This window comes from Miniopterus schreibersii (assembly GCF_964146895.1).
Source record: "Miniopterus schreibersii genome assembly, chromosome: 13".
NCBI lineage: Eukaryota > Metazoa > Chordata > Mammalia > Chiroptera > Miniopteridae > Miniopterus > Miniopterus schreibersii.
Window position 1 is genome coordinate 53,767,022 of NC_138113.1, and position 18,448 is coordinate 53,785,469.

General features: G+C 46.1%; 1 protein-coding gene across 1 annotated transcript in view; it reads left to right on the forward strand.

The window, feature by feature from the left end:
* NCAPH (non-SMC condensin I complex subunit H) overlaps positions 1-17,911 on the forward strand; it is a 38,150-nt gene extending 20,239 nt beyond the window's left edge. Inside the window, exons 9-18 of the mRNA XM_081155840.1 lie at positions 310-515; positions 4,697-4,845; positions 5,429-5,535; positions 5,894-6,016; positions 8,789-8,899; positions 10,473-10,655; positions 11,922-12,035; positions 13,747-13,838; positions 14,206-14,281; positions 17,167-17,911. Coding sequence (XP_081011966.1) covers positions 310-515; positions 4,697-4,845; positions 5,429-5,535; positions 5,894-6,016; positions 8,789-8,899; positions 10,473-10,655; positions 11,922-12,035; positions 13,747-13,838; positions 14,206-14,281; positions 17,167-17,226 — 1,221 coding nt within the window. The 3' untranslated portion in view covers positions 17,227-17,911. The remainder of the gene's footprint in view (positions 1-309; positions 516-4,696; positions 4,846-5,428; positions 5,536-5,893; positions 6,017-8,788; positions 8,900-10,472; positions 10,656-11,921; positions 12,036-13,746; positions 13,839-14,205; positions 14,282-17,166) is intronic.
* Positions 17,912-18,448: the final 537 nt, after the last annotated feature.

Here is an 18,448-nt window from a genome sequence, read left to right on the forward strand (position 1 = left end):
CCTCTGTGTATTTTTAGCCTGGCCCCTTTAGCCTACTTAGTACAACTTCCAAAACAAATGGTCTCCATGGACAACTCTTTTCTCTAAACATGTAGCTAATGATGCAGAGTCCTGTTTCACATGTTACAAAATGTTCCTGGTGACAGTACAGCTCCTTTCTGGACTGCACAATATAAACTTCCTTGGCACTTTTCTGTTATGGGAACATTGGCTGCCGGGAGAGGGGAGGAGACACATCCATCGAAGGCTGTTCCTCCAGCAGTGACTGGGGTGGTCACAGGAATGAGAACTCTCTCTTTGTCTCTCTAGTCTGTGTCAGCCCTGGTAGACAAGTTCAAGAAGAATGATCAGGTATTTGACATCAATGCTGAAATAGAGGACAGTGATGGCGGCAACTTCCCTGATGGGCCTCTGGAGGATGACTTTGATGCCAACGATGAACCGGACCACACCACCTCTGGGGATCATGCAGAGTTCAGGAGCTGGAGGGAACCCTGCCACAGTCAGAGCTGCCAGTAAGGCTCTCAGGGCCACAGAAAATGTTCCCATGGGAGTTTCCCTAGATTTCCAGCTGGGACAGTCTCATTCCATCTCTGTGATTAGCTGGGTTGCTGTGCTGTGTTGTCCACACAGGTGGAGCCATCCAACTCACGATGGAATTACACCTGCTTTGAATGTCAGCACAGCCACTTATTGGTTATAAAAATGACATTGCAGCCCTGGCCAGGTGGCTCAGTTGGTTGGGTGTCATCCTGTACACCAAAAGGTTGCAGGTTCCATTCCTGGTCAAGGCACATACCTGGGTTGTGGGTTCGATTCCCAGTTGGGGTGTGTACAGGAGGCAACTGATTGATGTTTCTCTCTCTGTCATCCCTCTCTCTAAAATCAATAAACATATCCTTGGGTGAGGATTTAAAAAACACACCTTACATTACAGGAGTCTGTAAGGCTAGAACTCGGGTAGGTAAAGTGCTGGGGAAAAGTAGCTGGGATACAGTAGCTCCTTCAGTGGTGCCTATTGGTAGCACTTGCATTTGGTAACATGGAAGGTGCTCCCTTTCTGCACACTGCACTTGGTCCGGCTTTTGACTAAACTGCTCCCTCTTGTTAAAGATGGAACCCGCTGATGTGTAGCTTACAGGAAAAATGGGGCCCCTGCCTGAAAGATCAGGCAAAGCGGGGCAGGGATAAGCAGAGCAGGGGAAACTCAATAGGCAGATAACATTGAGCATATGGGGCAGGAAGAGAGGTGTAAAATGGGTTTGAAATTATTTACATTTTTTTATTACTCTAGTAACTAAGAAAATCAGAACTTTGTTGGGCTTTATTGTATGTACTTAACAGATTAGTATTATTTTAATTTTGAATATGATTTAGTAGCAGGATCTCATAAAATCCTACAGTGCTGAGGGCCCCATCTTGAATGGGCCTGGGTGTAGGACAGGCCCTCTGACGATGCCTGTGCCTATAAGAGCAGCTTTGCAACTGGGATTGGGGATAGCCGAGCTGGTTGAGTATGGGTAAAACCAGTATAATTTCCCACCGAGGCAAACATCCCTTCAAGAGCATTGCTTTAATGTCTCCAAGGTAAAGACTGCTTTCTTGAGCTCAGTTTGCCCGCCCATGTGGAAAGTGATTTGATTGATTAATGTGTCTTCAAATTGGAGTGGATGTCAAAGGGCTAAATGTTTGGTACCTCGAGGCAAAGTTAGCACCTGGCCCTTTAGCACCCTTCTTGCCTGATCCGTGCTATTGACCTGTGATTTGATCCCAGTTCTCATCCTGTCTTCTAAGAAGTGAGAAGTGGCAGGCAAAATAGTGAGACATTTTCAAATGTCAGAGAAGAAGAGTTCTCACTCTTCCTAAACACTGGGATGGCATCTGAGGAACTGATGGTAGCAAAGTCACTTTCATTTTGTTATTTTGTTAGGACCATGGATGCTTATTTTGAGCAAGTGCCTCCATTCCTCTCCCTAGCTCCAGAGCAAACTCTAAGACTCCATCCTAGTGAGTGCATTAGGGGCAGGGGCTTGGGTTATAGTTAGGGTTTTATCCATCTTGAAGTCCCGTACCCTTGGGAGCTCAGTGAATGTTTGAACTGAACTGGACCTGGACCTGCTGTAGAAGCCGTGATGTGGGGCAAGTGGTATCACTTTTTGGGCTCTTTGTTTTCTCAAAGGGTTGGAAATAGATGATTATAGTGATATCTGATATTTGTTGAGCAACTCGTTCTGGCTTTGTGCCAGACACTATGCTAGGGGCCTTACCTGCATTATTTTACATAATTTATATAATATATAAAATGTGGTCACTTAAACCTCACAATAATCCTATTTTGCCTCATTTTACCCCATTTTACATGTGGAAACAGGTTATGTAATCCTGGTTGCACATAATGAGCTACGGATGGCAGCTTCCACCCAGAGCACTTAGCTGGGAGTCTGTGAGGCCAGCCATGTGCTGCTGTTCCCCCAACCTCCCTCAGTGACCGTCCTTATTTCCTGGGGTTGAGAACTCTGCACCATGCTGAAAGGTCTTCAGGGTGGGGTGGGGGCAGTGCTGGATTAAATCCCCATGTGTGTGGGATGCCCACGTTACCTGTACCTGGGTGGCAACACTGACAGCTGTGCACAGTGTAAAAGGTGTGTGTATACATTAACAAGGACACGGCTGAGAAAGTGCTCAATGTTTAGGAGCAGGTTGGGTGCTCCCTCTTCTTGGTCTCTGTGGTGAGGGTGTGACTTTGTGGGTTGTTTGCTCTCCGAAGTCCGGTCCGAGACCTTAGCCTGCCCAATGCATGCAGGGAGTGGTAAGTGCTAGCAGCCAGATGGGAGGAGACCTTTAACCCAAAGGTATTAGTGACTGAACTGGTGCTAAACTGAAGGGCAAGATGTGTGTGTGTGTGTATAGATGAAATAGAATTCCTCCAGAAGATTAGAGATGTTTGATGGAGAGGTAAGCCTTGAAAAAGACTAGTTAGGTTAGCTGTTGAGTGGGGACCCATGGGGTGCCTGCCACACAGCACTGTGTATTGTAGGAATTATTAAATGGCTAGAGTTCAAGCCTCCAGAGCCTCAGTCAAGCTCTGGCCCACAGACTCGGGATGGAAGCCAAGCTCTTTATAGCTTTGCCTATCAGTTCCTTATGATTCCCAGCATGACCACTAAAGCTTTAGCAGAAGGTCCATGAGGATTGAGTGGGGATGCTGCTGAAGCCATCTTTCTCCATTTGGAGTGCACAGTGCTTACAGTTGTTAGTAACATAGGCCAGGCATTCTGCAGACTAGAAGTGTGAATTTTTTAGTACCTTTTAATCTTTAAAATTAATGTTTAATTACACATTAAATATACAAATGCAATTTCCTGGATTTTTAAGAAAAAGATTCTGTAGATAAAGGCAAAGTCCCCTTTTTTATAAATTTTTTATTTTTAAAAAATATATCTTGCCCGGCCGGGCAAGGCTCAGCGGATGAGCGTCAACCTAGGATCCAGGCGATTGGGGTTCGATTCCTAGTCAGGGCACATGCCCGGGTTGTGGGCTCGATCCTCAGTTGGGGGCGTGTAGGAGGCACCGGATCAATGACTCGCTCATCAATGTTTGTATCTCTCCCTCTCCTTTCCTCTCTCTGAAATCAATAAAGATATATTAAAAAATACTTTATTAAAATATATCTTTATTGATTTCAAAGAGGAAGGGAGAGGGGGAGAGAGTTGAAACATCAGTGATGAGAGAGTTGCCATTGATCGGTTGCCTCCCTCACGCCCCCAACTGGGGATCAAACCCGCAACCTGGGCATGTGCCCTGACTGGGAATCGAACTGCGATCTCCTGGATCCTGGGTTGGTGCTCAACCGCTGAGCCACATCTGGCCAGGCAGGCAAAGTCCCCTTTTAAAACTTTTTTTAGCTTATTCCATAATGCTTGATATAAAGGGGATTTAAACTCATGGCTCACTACAGGTTAAAAACCTCCTGAAATTCCCTTGTTAACCTTCTCTGTAGAGGGCAGTAGAGCAGTACTCACACACTTGCTGACGTCAGAGGCCTGAGGAGAAAGCTACCTCACACATCCTAGTAATTTGCAGAAAGGGTGGAAAACCAAATCAAAGCTGTCACACTGGACTTGCCAGTTAGACACTTCTTCAGCAAAGAAAGCATTTGCAGAATATAAATTAGAAGAACCTCTTCACTTTTAGTAGAAACAACTGCACTTCCTGGAGCTGTCCTTATGGAATGGTGATGAGGAAAGGAGAGGCTGCCAGCTGTGGCAGAAGCCTGTGTGTGGGAAGACCCGGGCTGCGGTGGAGGGAGGGTGTCAGCTTCCTGCTCTGGCAGCTCATTAGCCATGTGGCCTTATGTACAAATGTAGCTTCTTTCTACCTCTGTTTTCTTGTCTTTGAAATGGGTGCACTTGTATTTTATGAAGCACTTTGGAACATCCAAAGTACTTGTGTAGATTTGATCATATTGTTATGAAATTAAGAGAAGCAAAATGCTTTGAAGTAAAAACTAAAGGGTTGTTAATGTGGAGTATTTGTATTGGACTGACTTAGGAATGTTGCTCACTTGTGGAAAGGTGGGTAGGTAGAGCCTTCAACCACACCACATACTGCTTTACATGTAAGTACATAGTTGTGTTGTATATATGGACGTGGACATGATTGTATGTGTAAAAACATTACTTCATGTGTGTTACAGGGAAGAAATGATTCCCCTCGGGGATGGAGACATTAGGACCATGTGCCCCCTTCTATCCATGAAGCCTGGAGAATATTCCTATTTTAGTCCTCGCACCATGTCGATGTGGGCTGGGCCGGAGCACTGGCGCTTCAGACCCCGACACAAACGTATGTTCTTCCAGGTGGAACCTGTTAGGAAAAGAGAGAGTATAAGTCACCAGCAGTTAGCAGATCAGCCGAGGAAGGGAAGTACCCATCTCTGTCCTATTGAACCTCCTGGTCAACTGCAAACGCACATAGACAAGCCAGCCTCCCAGTTGGACAGTCAGTTTACCTGGCCTGGGATGAGGGCTCAGTTAAGACTAAGGCCTCTTGAGTGACAAGAGTCAGGAGAGCTGTGTTCCTGACTTGGTACTGCTCTCTAGTATCACATAGGTTTCAAACAATGGCTACAGGTGGGAATGAATGACCACTGGGCTCTGGCGGCCCTCAGCAGGAGTCTGAAGGGGTTATACCAGCATCGTTTGTTTTCTGTTCCCCCTTATAAAAGGAGGGATTAATATGCATACATTTTTATTGTGTTTTGTTAGCAAAACCACAAATTATAAATTACAGATGAAAATCAGGCGCATCATTTGCCTCTTCCAGTGCTTTATGGTGGGGTTGGTAAAACTGCCAGTGTGTCTTGTGAGATGCGGAAATAATGTGGGACCCAGAAGTGAGCAGTGTTGCTCTCTGTCCATTTCTGCAGAAGATGCTGCCTTGAAATCAGAAAACAGAAAGAAGAGCACAAAGAAAGAATTTGAAATCAACTTTGATGATGACATTGACTTTGATGTGTATTTTGGAAAAGCAAAGGTTTGTGCTGGATTTATTACCATTTGTACTCTCTTAAATTACTCTTTACACTCCCCTTTCCCTTGTAGATACGATTTTAAAGAAGTCATTATGAATTCTTAAAACAGATGGCTTCATTGTCCCTCAGTTCTTAGGGGAACTGAGAAATAGTCCCAAATTCAGTGGCAGAGAGAATAAAGTTTAGAATATGAATAATGTCCAGCAAAGTTGCTGCTTTACACAGAACTAGGGACTCTGATGGCAGACTAGTGCTTCCTGTACACCTCCCAAGCTCATTCCAAAAAGGAATAGGTTTTGGCCATTTTTATTAAAGATGCCTATAAAACTTTGTGGGTTTGTGTTTTTTTTTAATTACTAGACTGCTACTATTCTGACCAAGTCCACTTTGGAGAACCAGAACTGGAGAGCCACCACGCTTCCTACAGACTTCCACTATGAGACGGATAATCTGGTTCAGCTGCACCTCAAACCAGGCACCAGGGTAAGGCTGGTTCTTGGTTCCTCAGGGCCCCTGTTGTCGAATCTGTTTACAGCATTGGAGGTGTCCAGTGGCTAGTGGTGTTGACTCTCAGACTGTGCCTTCAAGGAAAAGGCGAGAGAGCATGAGGAAGAATGTGTGTTAGCCAAGAGAAGTTACCAGAAGATCCAGGGGGGGTGAGGCAGAGCTGAAGGGGAATGCTCATAGGGAGATGGACACTAATGTTTAGGAAATACCTCACCTGGATGGAAGGCTGCACACAGGCCTACGTGTTGAAGTGCCAGGGGGATAAACAGAATCTTTTGTTGAGGTTTGTACAAGGTGAGAGTTGTTTCTTGATTTGCTTATGTTCTTGTTGGCGTGGATTCACTGGCTGGATGCTTTCCCTAGCCCACGTGCCTCCCCACAAGCAGGGTGTAGACGGGAACCCACAGTGACCCATGGGTAATGGAGGTGCCAAGCACCTCACTGCAGTCCTTTGGGAGTGCCCTAGAACTACACCAGCAGCCTAGGTTCCTTCCACAGCTGTCAAGATGAACATTCTAGACTACCTGGTGCTGCATCCCAGTTACTGTGCACAATTCCTTTGCCTGTGGCTCTTTTGGTGATGCTAAGAGCAAGTGCATGTCCCTGTCTCCAGGGTGACCAGGCAGTGGTTCATGCCAAGTTCCATTTAATTGGGACCCTCTGCTCATTTGCTTTCCTGTTGTTTTAGTCACTGGTATCAAATGTATAGTCTACAGTTTCTCTTCCTTATTTTGCCTGTTCCTCTACAGGGTCCCCCCCAAACCTGTGCCCTAACCAGCTTGCCACACAGCCAGAGCTCACATTATGTTTTCATAAAGGAATCCTGCTATAATTTTCTTTCTAGTCAATACCGTTCACTTAACAGAAATATAGTTGACCCTTGATGAACATGGGGTTTAGGGGTACCGACCTCCCCCACAGTCAAAAATCCACTTATAACTTGACTCCCCAAAAACATTACTAATAGCCTACTGTTGATGGGAAGCCTTACCGATAACATAAACAGTCAATTAACATATTTTATATGTTGTATGTACTATATACTGTATTCTTACAATAAAGCAAGCTAGGGAAAAGAAAGTGTTACTTAAAAAATCACAAGGAGCCCTAGCCAGTTTTGGTTCAGTGGTTAGAGCGTCAGCCCTCACACCCAAGGGTCAAGGGTTTGATTCCTGGTCAAGGGCACGTAATGGTTGCAGGCTCCATCCCCAGCTCCAGTCAGGGCAAGTGTGGGAGGCAACCAATCCATGTGTCTCTAATGTCGATGTGCCCCCTCATCTTTGCCCCCCTCTCTGCCCTTTCCTCCCTTCCCCTCCTTCCCCTCCACTCTCTCTAAAAAAAAATCAATGGGAAAAAATATCCTCGCGTGAGGATTAACAAGAACAAAAAATCATAAGGAAGAGAAAGTGCACTTATGGTACTGTACGTATTTATTGGAAAAGTCTACATATAAGTAGACTTGCGCAGTTCAAACTCATGTTCAATCAACAGTACTCTTAAAAATGCAGAACGGAATAATATACTGTTATATGTCAGTTATACCTCAGTTTTAAAAAAAGAAATGCAGAGAGATATAAAGTTGCAGCAGTAGTAGCTGCTGTGCATATTGGTTAGATGCCAGCAGCAAGTTCTCTACTCAGAAAACAGCCCTGAGGCAGAGCCAGGCTGCTGGGAGCTGAAGGAAGATGGCAGGGCTCATCCATCAAACCGGGCCCTGCCTCAAGTTGCCTGTGATTATCCACAGGAACAAATTTTCCCACGTGTAGCAGGGCAGCAGTCACGGGCTGTGGGTCCCCTCACCCTTCCACAACGCTGGACTAGTTAAAGCTCTGTTTACCTAGAGACTCCACAGAGCAACTAGCCATCCAGTTTAATATCCTAACGGGGCATTCTAATAGCAGCCAGCCAGTACATGAGGGGGTTGTGTTCCCTTTCGGAAACATTTCCTATAGACTCTGGACAACTTCCCGTGTGTCCAGAGGAGAGAATGGTAAATGGAGAGGGAATTAGAAATTGTCATATGAGGAGTAGTGGAAGAAAATTTCTTAATTCAATAAATATCTTATTTAATAATATTTTTGGATTTATATTACAAGAACATTGAGTTTTGAGGGCTGCTTTTGTAGTATATAGTTGCATTAAAATATTCACTGTGCTTTTGTAAACTGTACACAGCTTTAATACCATTTCTTTGGCCCAAAGACACACACCCCAGGTAAAAATCCCCGGTCTAAGGGCCTGCAAATATCTGAAAGGCTGTGGTTAGCAGGCACTCCCAAAAGAGGAGGCAGACTTCATCTGCGAGGCTCTGGAAGGTGGGACAGGACCCTGGATGTAATGACCGGGAGAAGACCTGCACTCTTCTCGCTGTAGCTCTGGGGGGAACCGCCATTGCCTCATTGAAGTAGTGAGTGAGTTTCCTATCAGAATTGTGCAAGCAACAAAAAGTTGACTTTTCATATAGCTGTAGGCAGACTTGATTTTAGTGAAGGAACTCTTTTTCAAATAAAATTGTGAACAGACTGCATTGCATACCAGCTGCTCTGGTTTATTTGGGATTGATGGTGGCTTTGAGCCCTGCTACCCGGCTTGCTCTAGAATGGAGTTGTGCGGTTGGAAAGCTGGTTGGATTAGATGACTTCTGAGTGCCCTTATAACTCCAAATTTTAGGAGGTTGAGCATAGGAACCCAGTTGAGTGGTTGCTTTTCTAGAAATTGCTTTCTGCAGTTTTTTTTTCTGCATTCTAGATACTTACGATGGCCCGAGGCCAGAGGGCGGGGACCGAGCATTATGAAGAAATTGGAGACTATGACTATAATAATCCTAATGACACATCCAACTTCTGCCCTGGATTACAGGTAAAAGGAGAGCTCTGTCCTCTCTTCCAAGCACCACAGTCTTTCTTTCCGGCTCCCATCACCTCTGCTGTGTATCAGAGGCTGTAGGGTTTTAATCAGGTGGAGGTTTTCGGATGCCTGCCCTGCCCCAGGCATCAGGGAACTGAGCAGAGCTGAGGATACAACCAGAACCAGGCCTGCCTTACTGTTAGCCCTGTTTGCAGAAAAGTGGACATGCTCCAGTAATCCAGTCAACATGTGCATGGAGTTAGCGTGTGCCGAGCACTTGTATTAGCTATTTTGGGATTTCAAAAGAAAACACAACTCTGCTCTTAGGAGCTGATATTTTGGTCAGGGAGACAAAACTCATAGACATGAGAAGATGGTGGGTAGTAACAGGGAAAAGGGTTCATGGGTGGGTCTCAGGAGACCAGGCTCTGATGTTGGTTCTCATAGTGTGAACTTGTACAAGCTACTCCTACCTGTAGGTCCTGGTTAGACTGGATAATGTCTGTGCTCATCCTGTGAGTCTGCTACTGAGACACAAGTGGACATGACAGCAGGGGGAGAACATTAGGCTGTACCTGGGTCCCTGCATGTGGGGAGGGGGAAAAGAATTGAGAGAGCACGGCCAGCATGGCTCAGCGGTTGAGCATTGACCTATGATCCAGGAGATCTCAGTTTGATTCCGGTCAGAGCACATGCCCAGGTTGTGGGCCCAAGCCCTAGCAGGGGGTGTGCAGGAGGCAGGGGGTGTGCGGTGTGCAGGAGGCAGCCGATCAATGACTCTCTCTCATCATTGATGTTTCTATTTCTCTCTTCCTCTCCCTTCCTCTCTCTGAAATCAATAAAAAATATATTTAAAAAAATTAAAAGAAAAGAATTGGAGAGTTTATTCACTTTATTTTCTTACTTGGATAAGAGTTAGGTTTTTATATTTTAGTGAAAATCTAGACTGATCTCTTGACCAATGTTTCTCCAACTTTCACCGTGCATAAGAGTTACCGGGGAAGCTAATTATACCATTCCTGGGTCCCATCCAGGAGAGCTGATCTGTTGCCACTGGGCTTGGTCAACATTGACTTTCCCACTGGCTCCCAGCAGTATCCTTGCTCAGGCCTGCTGACAGGTCACACCATTTCAGGAGTGCTTTCTGTAAAATGAAACCCTAAATTTTTTAGAAGTCAAGGGGACACTGTAGCAGTTGTGATGACTGTATTTTTTTTAACTCTAATTCCAGTCTTAGTTATTAAACACCTTGCTGACCGGTCACAAGATAACTCGTGTCTGTACTTACATTAATTTAAGTAATTTCAAAGTCTGAAAGCAATGTAGAGTTGTAAAAGAGCTGAAAAGTAGCCGGCCACACGGGCGAGTTCTGGCTCGAAAGCACCAGTCAGCAAGGTGTTAACAGATATCTCCCTCATAGGGTTTGTGTGCAGCAGGATGACTAGAGGCACCCTGAAGGCCACCCTAGGCTGACTCAGCATAGTGAACCCTCTGCTCTTGCTGTGTAAAGATGGACTCTTTCAGGGATATCTCTAAGCCCCTCCCACAGCTTCTGCCAAACTTGAAGGGCTGTTTCCTTGCCCAGGCTGCTGATAGTGATTATGAAGAGTCGGGTGACTTATTTGTGGGACCAGTTGGGACCTCTGATCTCTCAGCTTATCCTTGCCATTCGCCTAAGACAACACAAGAGAACGGTGACCCACCTGACATCCAAGAATCAGACATCACTCGTTACGGGGAGTCGAACCTGGTAGCTGAACCTCAGAAGGTAAAGGTGGAGCAAGAATCCCTTTCATGGTGTTCTCCTGAGATCTGTCATTTACCTCCTGAATGCGAGTCACGTTGGTCTGGGCTTGAGTTTTTTATTCTCGATTTTAAGCTATTGCTATCCAAGTGGCTAATGCTTAAGTAGGGCTGTGGGGATTAACTGGCACTCATTAGATTTGCGGAACGAGCCCTTTCTCTAAAGGTCGTGATAAACCACACATGACAAACCAATCACAAAGTGTGTGAATGAAGGCTGCGTGCGGGCAGAGAGAGTGGGTTACTATGCTCGCTGTTTGGCTCTGGAAAATCTTGGCTAGGTTCAGTTCATATTAAATTATCTGCATTAAGCATCTGTCTGTTTCATAGATTATAGGCTCATGTATAGGGTGTCCCCAAAAAAATGTATACACACTTTAACAGCTGATAACTCACTTAATTTTCACTCCTTTTCAGGTTTAACTAATTTGAAATAATGGGTGAAGCCAGACTTAGCTTTGAAAAAGAAAATTTATCCTAAAGTGCCACTAGACTTTTTTTTAATGGGGATACATAAAAGATAAAGTTTGCCCGGCCGATGTGGCTCAGTGGTTGAGTGTCAACCTATGCACCAGGAGGTCCCAATTCAATTCCCAGTCAGGGCACATGCCCGGGTTGCAGGCTTGATCCCCATTAGGGGGTGTGCAGGAGGCAGCTGATCGATGTTGATGTTTCTATCTCTGCCTCTCCCTCTCTCTTTAAAAATCAATAAAAACATTAAAAAATAAAAAAGACGAAGTTTATAGTACAAAATTGGCAACAGTCGATGAATTGACGGCACACAAATACCAAATGAAGTTATTCTTGATGTTTGCAATTCCATTGTTTCACATTATTAGCAGTGCCTGGACCAGAACGGACATCAGTTTGAGAACAGGTATAGACAAAAAAGTTATTCATTTCTGTAGATTCTGTTAAATTTTGAAAATGAACTGTATGTTAATAAACAGTGATTTTATAATCATTCAAAGTGTATATACATTTGTTTGGGACACCCTGTTTATGAGATTCACTCTTCTCTTACACTGGAGTTCCAGGTTAGCCTCAACTTACATATGTCACCAAGAAGAAGTTAGGTTGAAATGAAGGACTCTGTTTTAATATGTCCAAAGAAAACTCTTTGACTTCATGATTCTTCTTTATTTGAACTCCAGACTCATTTTACAGTGTATTGATAGTAAATGCTTCTTTCTTCTGCTTAGTTTTACTTTTTGTCCCATACCTATTTCAGGTAAATAAAATTGAAATTCAGTATGCCAAGACTGCCAAAAAGATGGACATGAAGAAGTTGAAGCAGAGCATGTGGAGTTTGCTGACGGACTTCTCCACACAAGTGGACGCGGAGGTTAGTAGACATGGAGGTGACGGAGATGAAGGGCTCCACTTCTCTAGGAGCCTGGCAGGGGCGGGGGGGTGCAGGGAGCTGCAGGTGCCCATGGCTCCAGGATCCAGGGTGCCAACGCAGAAGGCATCACTCAGAAACACCGGGATGACATCACACCTGAAAGAGGTGAACCAAGGGCGTGAACAGGTCACACACATGGTGATAGAGATAGTGAATGTGGGACATTTCTCATCCTTGCTGCTGATCAAAATGCCAAACAGTGAAAGGATGTTTATGTTGCTTTCAAATAACAGCTTGGCAGCTAAACGGATTCATTGCTGGTGTATTTTAAGTTGATAAATGGCCCTTGTGGATAGCAAATTCTGACATCTCAGGTGCCATAAAGTGTTTAAGCCCTTCGATCTAATAATTTGGATTTGGAAAATGTATTTTAAGTAGCAAAGGAAAAAAAAAAAGAAAATGCTGTCAAGTTGTCTCTCCTGAGCAAGGTAAAACCTTGATTAGCACGTTCCCACTGAATGGAACTCTCCGCTAACTAGAACCCTCATTTCCCCTTTCAGACCTCCTCTGCTTGGGGTGGTCTGAGCTTTCCAAATTCTGCCTGCTTTCTTGTACTTCTCTGCTGGCTGAGAAGTGAAAACTGTGACTTGGTGGAGGACCCTGAGCTGTGTAGTCTTGGATATCAGATAAAGCTTCTATTGTATTTATGAAGTTTTATCAACTAAAGTGGAATGGGAAGTGAAATTTTTAAAAAGTAGGAGGGGGTCCTGCTTTCACCTTTTAATTTAAATGACTCATAATACCCTGTCCTCCAAGGACTCTGCTTAATTAAAGGTTGGGGTTTTTTAAAAAACCTTTTATTGTAAAAACATTCAGATTCAAAAATAGAAAACAGAATAGTATAGTGAACATCTGCTTCCAGTAATTATCAATATTTTACCTGTACTCAGTTCTGTCCCCCACCCCCCACCTTGTCCTGTACACAATCTGAGTTTTTTTTTACGCAAATGCCAGATATAATATCCTTTTATAGCTGCTTGCCTGCTAGCAAGGAGGCCGCCATGTCTGTGTTGTGTTGTTTCATGTGTGTTTTAAGTGGAAAGCTTAAGTCTACTTTTAGATAGGGATTCTGTGCTGCCCTTGACTGTGTGGTCCAGTTGAAGCTATAAATGACCATGGTTTTTTGTTATTTTGTCTTTTTTTTCTTTTTCTTACTTTGCAGTTTTTCCCTTCCTGGGATATCACTGGCCTTCAACACATTTACCAAAAACTCAGTAAATGTTTGTGTTATAGTCCAGGGCTGAGACACTGGATCCTTTATGGGTCCTTTTCCTTGAAAATGTGGTTAAGAAATTATTTCGGTTTTGTTCAGATATAGACATTTCCTTTTGGAGCTAGAACTTTGTAAGTTTATGTTGCTAGCTCAAAAGTGAACTGGCGCCTGGCTGGGTGTGGCTCAGCGGTTGAGTGTTGACCTAGGATCCAGGAGATCACAGTTCAATTCCCATTCAGGGCACATGCCCAGGTTGTGGGCTCCATCCCCAGTCAGGGGTGTGTAGGAGGCAGCCGATCAATGACTCTCTCATCATTGATGTTTCTATCTCTCTCCCTCTCCCTTTCCCTTCCTCTTTCTGAAATCAATAAAGATATATTTTAAATAAAAAAAGTGAACTGGCCCCAGATGTCTCATCTGTGAATATCCTTCTCTTAGGCAAACCACAGTGAGACTGGAAAAGAAGGGGACCCAGTGGAGGCGGCCGATGAGAAGATGCTGAGCAGACTCACACAGGACCTGCAGAAGAGGTGCGTGGCAGCAAACTCTGGGGGCTGGTGTCCCATCTGCGCGTGGCTGAGAGCACTCCAGCCCAAGCTGTTAGTGTGATGGGCCCTCCGCACATGCCCTGCTGTCCTAACACTTGTAGCAGTTTTTCTGTTTCTTCTCTGCATTGATAGATGAGTTAATACAGACCAATTTTCAGAAGGCATTTTCTGCACCAGTGGTTGGAATGGAACAGGAGATATATTTTATTCCCAGATTAAAAAGAAACAAACTGGAAAAACCTGCTTATCAAATGCATCTGAACTGTTTCTTTGTTTCTCATTAGTTTATTCACTGGACATGTTCCTAGAGTTGCAGTGACCTAGCTAAATGCTGCCCTTTGTTTCACAGCTTGCCGCCCCTCATGGCTCAGAACCTCTCTATACCCCTGGCCTTTGCCTGTCTCCTGCATTTAGCCAATGAGAAGGTAGGTGACTGGTCAGCATGGGTGTGTTGTGTTCTCTGTTTGTGTCCACCTGCTTGAACTTTTAATGAGATCTTTCGTGGGCTACCTCAGAGGATGTCTTATGTACAGTGACCTGTGTGGTACCTTTAGCCCAGAGGATTGACCAGGAACCGAGAAGGAACTTAGAAAATGACCATCAGGTGTGATTAGCAATAAAAAGAATGAGGAAGACCCAGATGGGAAAATGTTAGATGTGTCTGTTCCCAACTTGAAAACACAAAGTACTTACACATCATTGAGTGTCACAGGCTTCAAAGGCCAAATCCTGTCAGTGCCAGAGTACAAGGCACATGGGAAACAGGAGGGAGGAAAGGATAGAGCAGAGGGTGGAAGGAGTCAGATGCTCAGGGAGAAAGAAGTAAGGTATGGAGGCAGCAGCCAGCCAGGTGGGGCCACCAAGAGTCGTGAGGAAAGTCTTGGGAATGGAGATAACTGTCACAAGAACGGAGACAGCAGAAGTGCTGCCTATGATAGTGTGCCAGGCTCCTCACTGTGCCGTGCTGGCCAGCAGAGCTGAGCAACTGTGGCATAGTTATTGAAAGAGCAGGTAGCGGCCCATCCTCTCAGGAGCCTGTTGATGCTACAGTGGGGCACCCCGTCTGTGTGGTACTGCTTGAGACTTGCTGTCCTTTGTTATCCCCGAGCTGGTCTTTAACACAGACTTTGGCACTTGAAGTAGCAGACTGTGGACTGGGTTTGGGCTCTAGCCTGTGCCATGAGCATCACCAGTGCTAGGGATGCCCAACTGCCACCACTGTGGATGCTCACACTTGTCTAGGGCAGGTCCCCTGCCCCGGAGGGACAAGGGGAGAGGAGTGTGACATCTCAAGTGTGGTTTGAGAGGATTGATAAGCTTGGAATGAAATAGCAAAAATGAGGTGCTGGTAGCAGTGCCCAGGGATTACTGTGTGCCAGTATCTGACTTCTGACCCCTTAATGACATTGGGAGCAGTGATGACCGGCTTGGTTTCCCAGGCCTGCCTTTGCTTTGGACTGACTGTCAAGCCCCCAAGGAGGGAATGTCCCCTGTAGGGCTGCCTGTGTGGCACAGCCTCCAACCAATCCCAGTGGACCTACCCCTGGGAGTCAGGGACCACTTCTCCTGCCACCTTGTAAGTTCATGACCTCACTGAAGAGGATGCTGTCCATTTGTCAGAGCTAGTTCTGATTTTGGGTGGGGAATTAAGGTAGAAGAGCCGTGGAGCCAGGGCCACGTGCTATTTGTGTCCGACCTTGGGGTGACCATTGGGCCCGTAACCTCCAGGCTTGGCAACACCTGAGGCCTGAACAGAATAAGCCAGCCTAGCTCCTGAGAGGGAACCAGTTGTGCATGAGAGCCAGTGTAGATGGGTGTCAACAGGAACATGACAGCTGCTGGTGGTGAGCAACCGTGCTGACTCCAGAGCTGGCGTGTCCTGGTTGGTCAGGAAGGTTTGAGAGCCAGTAGTGACAAGGTCTCCGTGTAAGTCCTGATGCATCCATGGTGTCCAATGTCAGAAGCCAACTACATGAGGAGAGAATGACTAAGAGAGAAAAAAATGAATAAAAAGCTAAATCGTCCTGACAAGAAATCCACAAACAGCTCTGAGGACTCCCCATCTGAGGAGGAGGGCACTCCAGCCGCCGTCTGTCTGACACTAAGAAGGTCGCTGCTGGGCTTTCCTGGGGGAGGCCTGAGATCTCACATCCTCCTGGATGGAGGCTTCTGAAATGTGGGGCACCTCCAAAGTCCCAGTGTGAGAAGCAGAGCGCCCCTGGGCTATGCGTCTCAGAGACCTGCCTCCTCCCTGTGAGAGCAGCTTGTGGCCCTCACATGGCTCCCAAGTAGCCTGGGGCCACGTAGCCACTGCTGAGGATGGCCAGGGGGCTCAGGCTTCAGCACTATTCTATTCCCAGTGCTGGTGCTGGCTTTGTCCCTTCCAGTGTGATCAAGTCTCTGTAAGGGGCCCCAGGGCGCTCAGCATCTGAAGACTAGGGAGGTGGGCCCCGACTGTGACCTCTTGGGCTGAGCACTGAGGCTGTTACTGGGGCCGGCTTTGGGCTATGTGAGATGTGACTGTAACATTTGCCCTGATAGTAACTGAAAATCCACAGGGATCTACATATGATTCAGCTTGGAGCAACCAAGAGAGATCTCCCCATGTTTTCTGGCCTTTCTTCTCTTGGTCTTTCCCTCCCATCTGGACACCCCATCAGCCACTCTGGTAACAAGCCCCTCATATGCAGTGTGGTGGGGCTTGGGTTGACCCACAGATGGAAGCTGGGCCCTCTTCCCTTCATGGCCCTGAGTGCCAGCAGTGTGTCAGTGATCAGCCACACCTAAGCAACTTCTGGACCCCCAGCTGCAAACATCAATGAGCTTTAGCAGCCTGGGAGGGTATGCTCTTGCTAGAAAAGCGTGGATGCTGAGCTCAACACTCTTACCCCCCTCCAGTGCCAAGAGAGGGAGGGGGCATGTGAGGTTTAGTCCTGAGGGAACAGTTGCCTAGGGTTGGTGGAGACTTCATGGGCTGGGAGAGTGGGGAAGAACTGGGAGGAGGTGGGGAAGGTCTGCACAGAGATGGGGGAGAGAGAACAGATGAGTGGCCATCACTAAGGAATGGGATTTGGGGTGGGGGAGGAGGGCCTGGAGGTGGGAACCAGAGTCAGAGAAGGCTTGCTTTCTGCTTTTCCCCCTGCGATTGGCGAGGATTTGGAACTAGCTCTCTCATGCAAATTATATTTGTTGTGACAGTTTTACTTATAATCATGGGATGAACCTCATGCTTTGTTACCTCAGTTAGGATTTGTTTTGTGATTCTTGCATTCTTGGTATATCAGTCTATGTGTGTTTGAACCTCTTTCAGAATCTAAAGCTGGAAGGAACCGAGGATCTTTCCGATGTTCTTGTGAGGCAAGGGGATTGAGCTCACCGGGAGAAGTCAGCTGGAGGGGGCTCATCACTTCCTGCGGCCAGGACGTCTCCACTAGGTGCTACAGTGTGGGGCTCATGGCAAGGCCATAGCCAGCTCCCAAGGTGCCCAGTTGTCTGTGGCTCTTCCCTCCTGCCCCTCTCAGTCTGGGAACCAGCACCGGAAGCTCACCCTGTGAGCACCTAGGTGGGAGGAGAGGGTGAGGGCACGTTTCTCATGATGAAAACCTACATTCATTCTCTGTATCCATGTATAGTTTTAGTCTCCTAAACTGAACTGTTGTTCTGCCCACTTTTTGCCCCTTGTAGAAAAGGATTTGCCAGTAGGCACATGTGTTTTACCAGCTGCCTGATTCATGTACATAAAATACGTCACGTGCACATAGAGATGTATATATAATGCTTAAAAATAAAATTCTGAGTAACATGCTTGGAAGAATATTTGAGTACCCGCTAGTTAAGTATTAGACCTGGTCTTTACACTCAGGAGTGCCGTCTTGGTAGCTAGACAGGATACCCATGTGTCAGTGTGAGGCAAGAGCCGCTTAAAGGAGCGCTGCGATGATGTCTCGTGGCAGAGTGGAGGGGAGAAATTGCTGGCTGCAGACCCAGAGTTTGAGATTGGACCCATGCGGCCTATGAATTCTGCACAGTGATGGCAGTAAAAGTTGCTGGCTCCTAAATATGTTCTGCGACTTCCTTCATTTAGCCTTCTTAGCACCACTGTGAGGACTAGTATTACTCCCATTTGAGAGAGGAGGAATGGGACACAAAGGTCAAGTAACTTGTATAGGGGCAGCCAGCTGACCGTCCGGAGCTTGGCCCTGAACCAGGAAATCTGCTTCTGGGGTCCTTGTTTGTAGCCACTCTCCTATATGCTGCTCAGATCACAGACTCAATGCTTGGAGGTGTGGATCCTAGTGACTCTGTCCTCAGCAGGCTCTGCTCTCTGCCAGAGCATTCTGTCACCATTCACTGGGTAAATGGAGGCTTCGGATGCTAGGGCAGAAGCAGTGAAGTCTAACTGGCAATTACTCTTGATAATAATGAACTTGCTCCTAAGCCAAAGACCACACCAAACAGAAAACGAGTAATCCCGTCTACCCAGGAATGTGCTTTCCAGACTGCATCCTAAACATGGGGTGGGAAAAGTAGGTTTACAGTTGTTCGGATGGAAAAGAATACAGTAACTAATAAATAATACAAGAATGAACTCT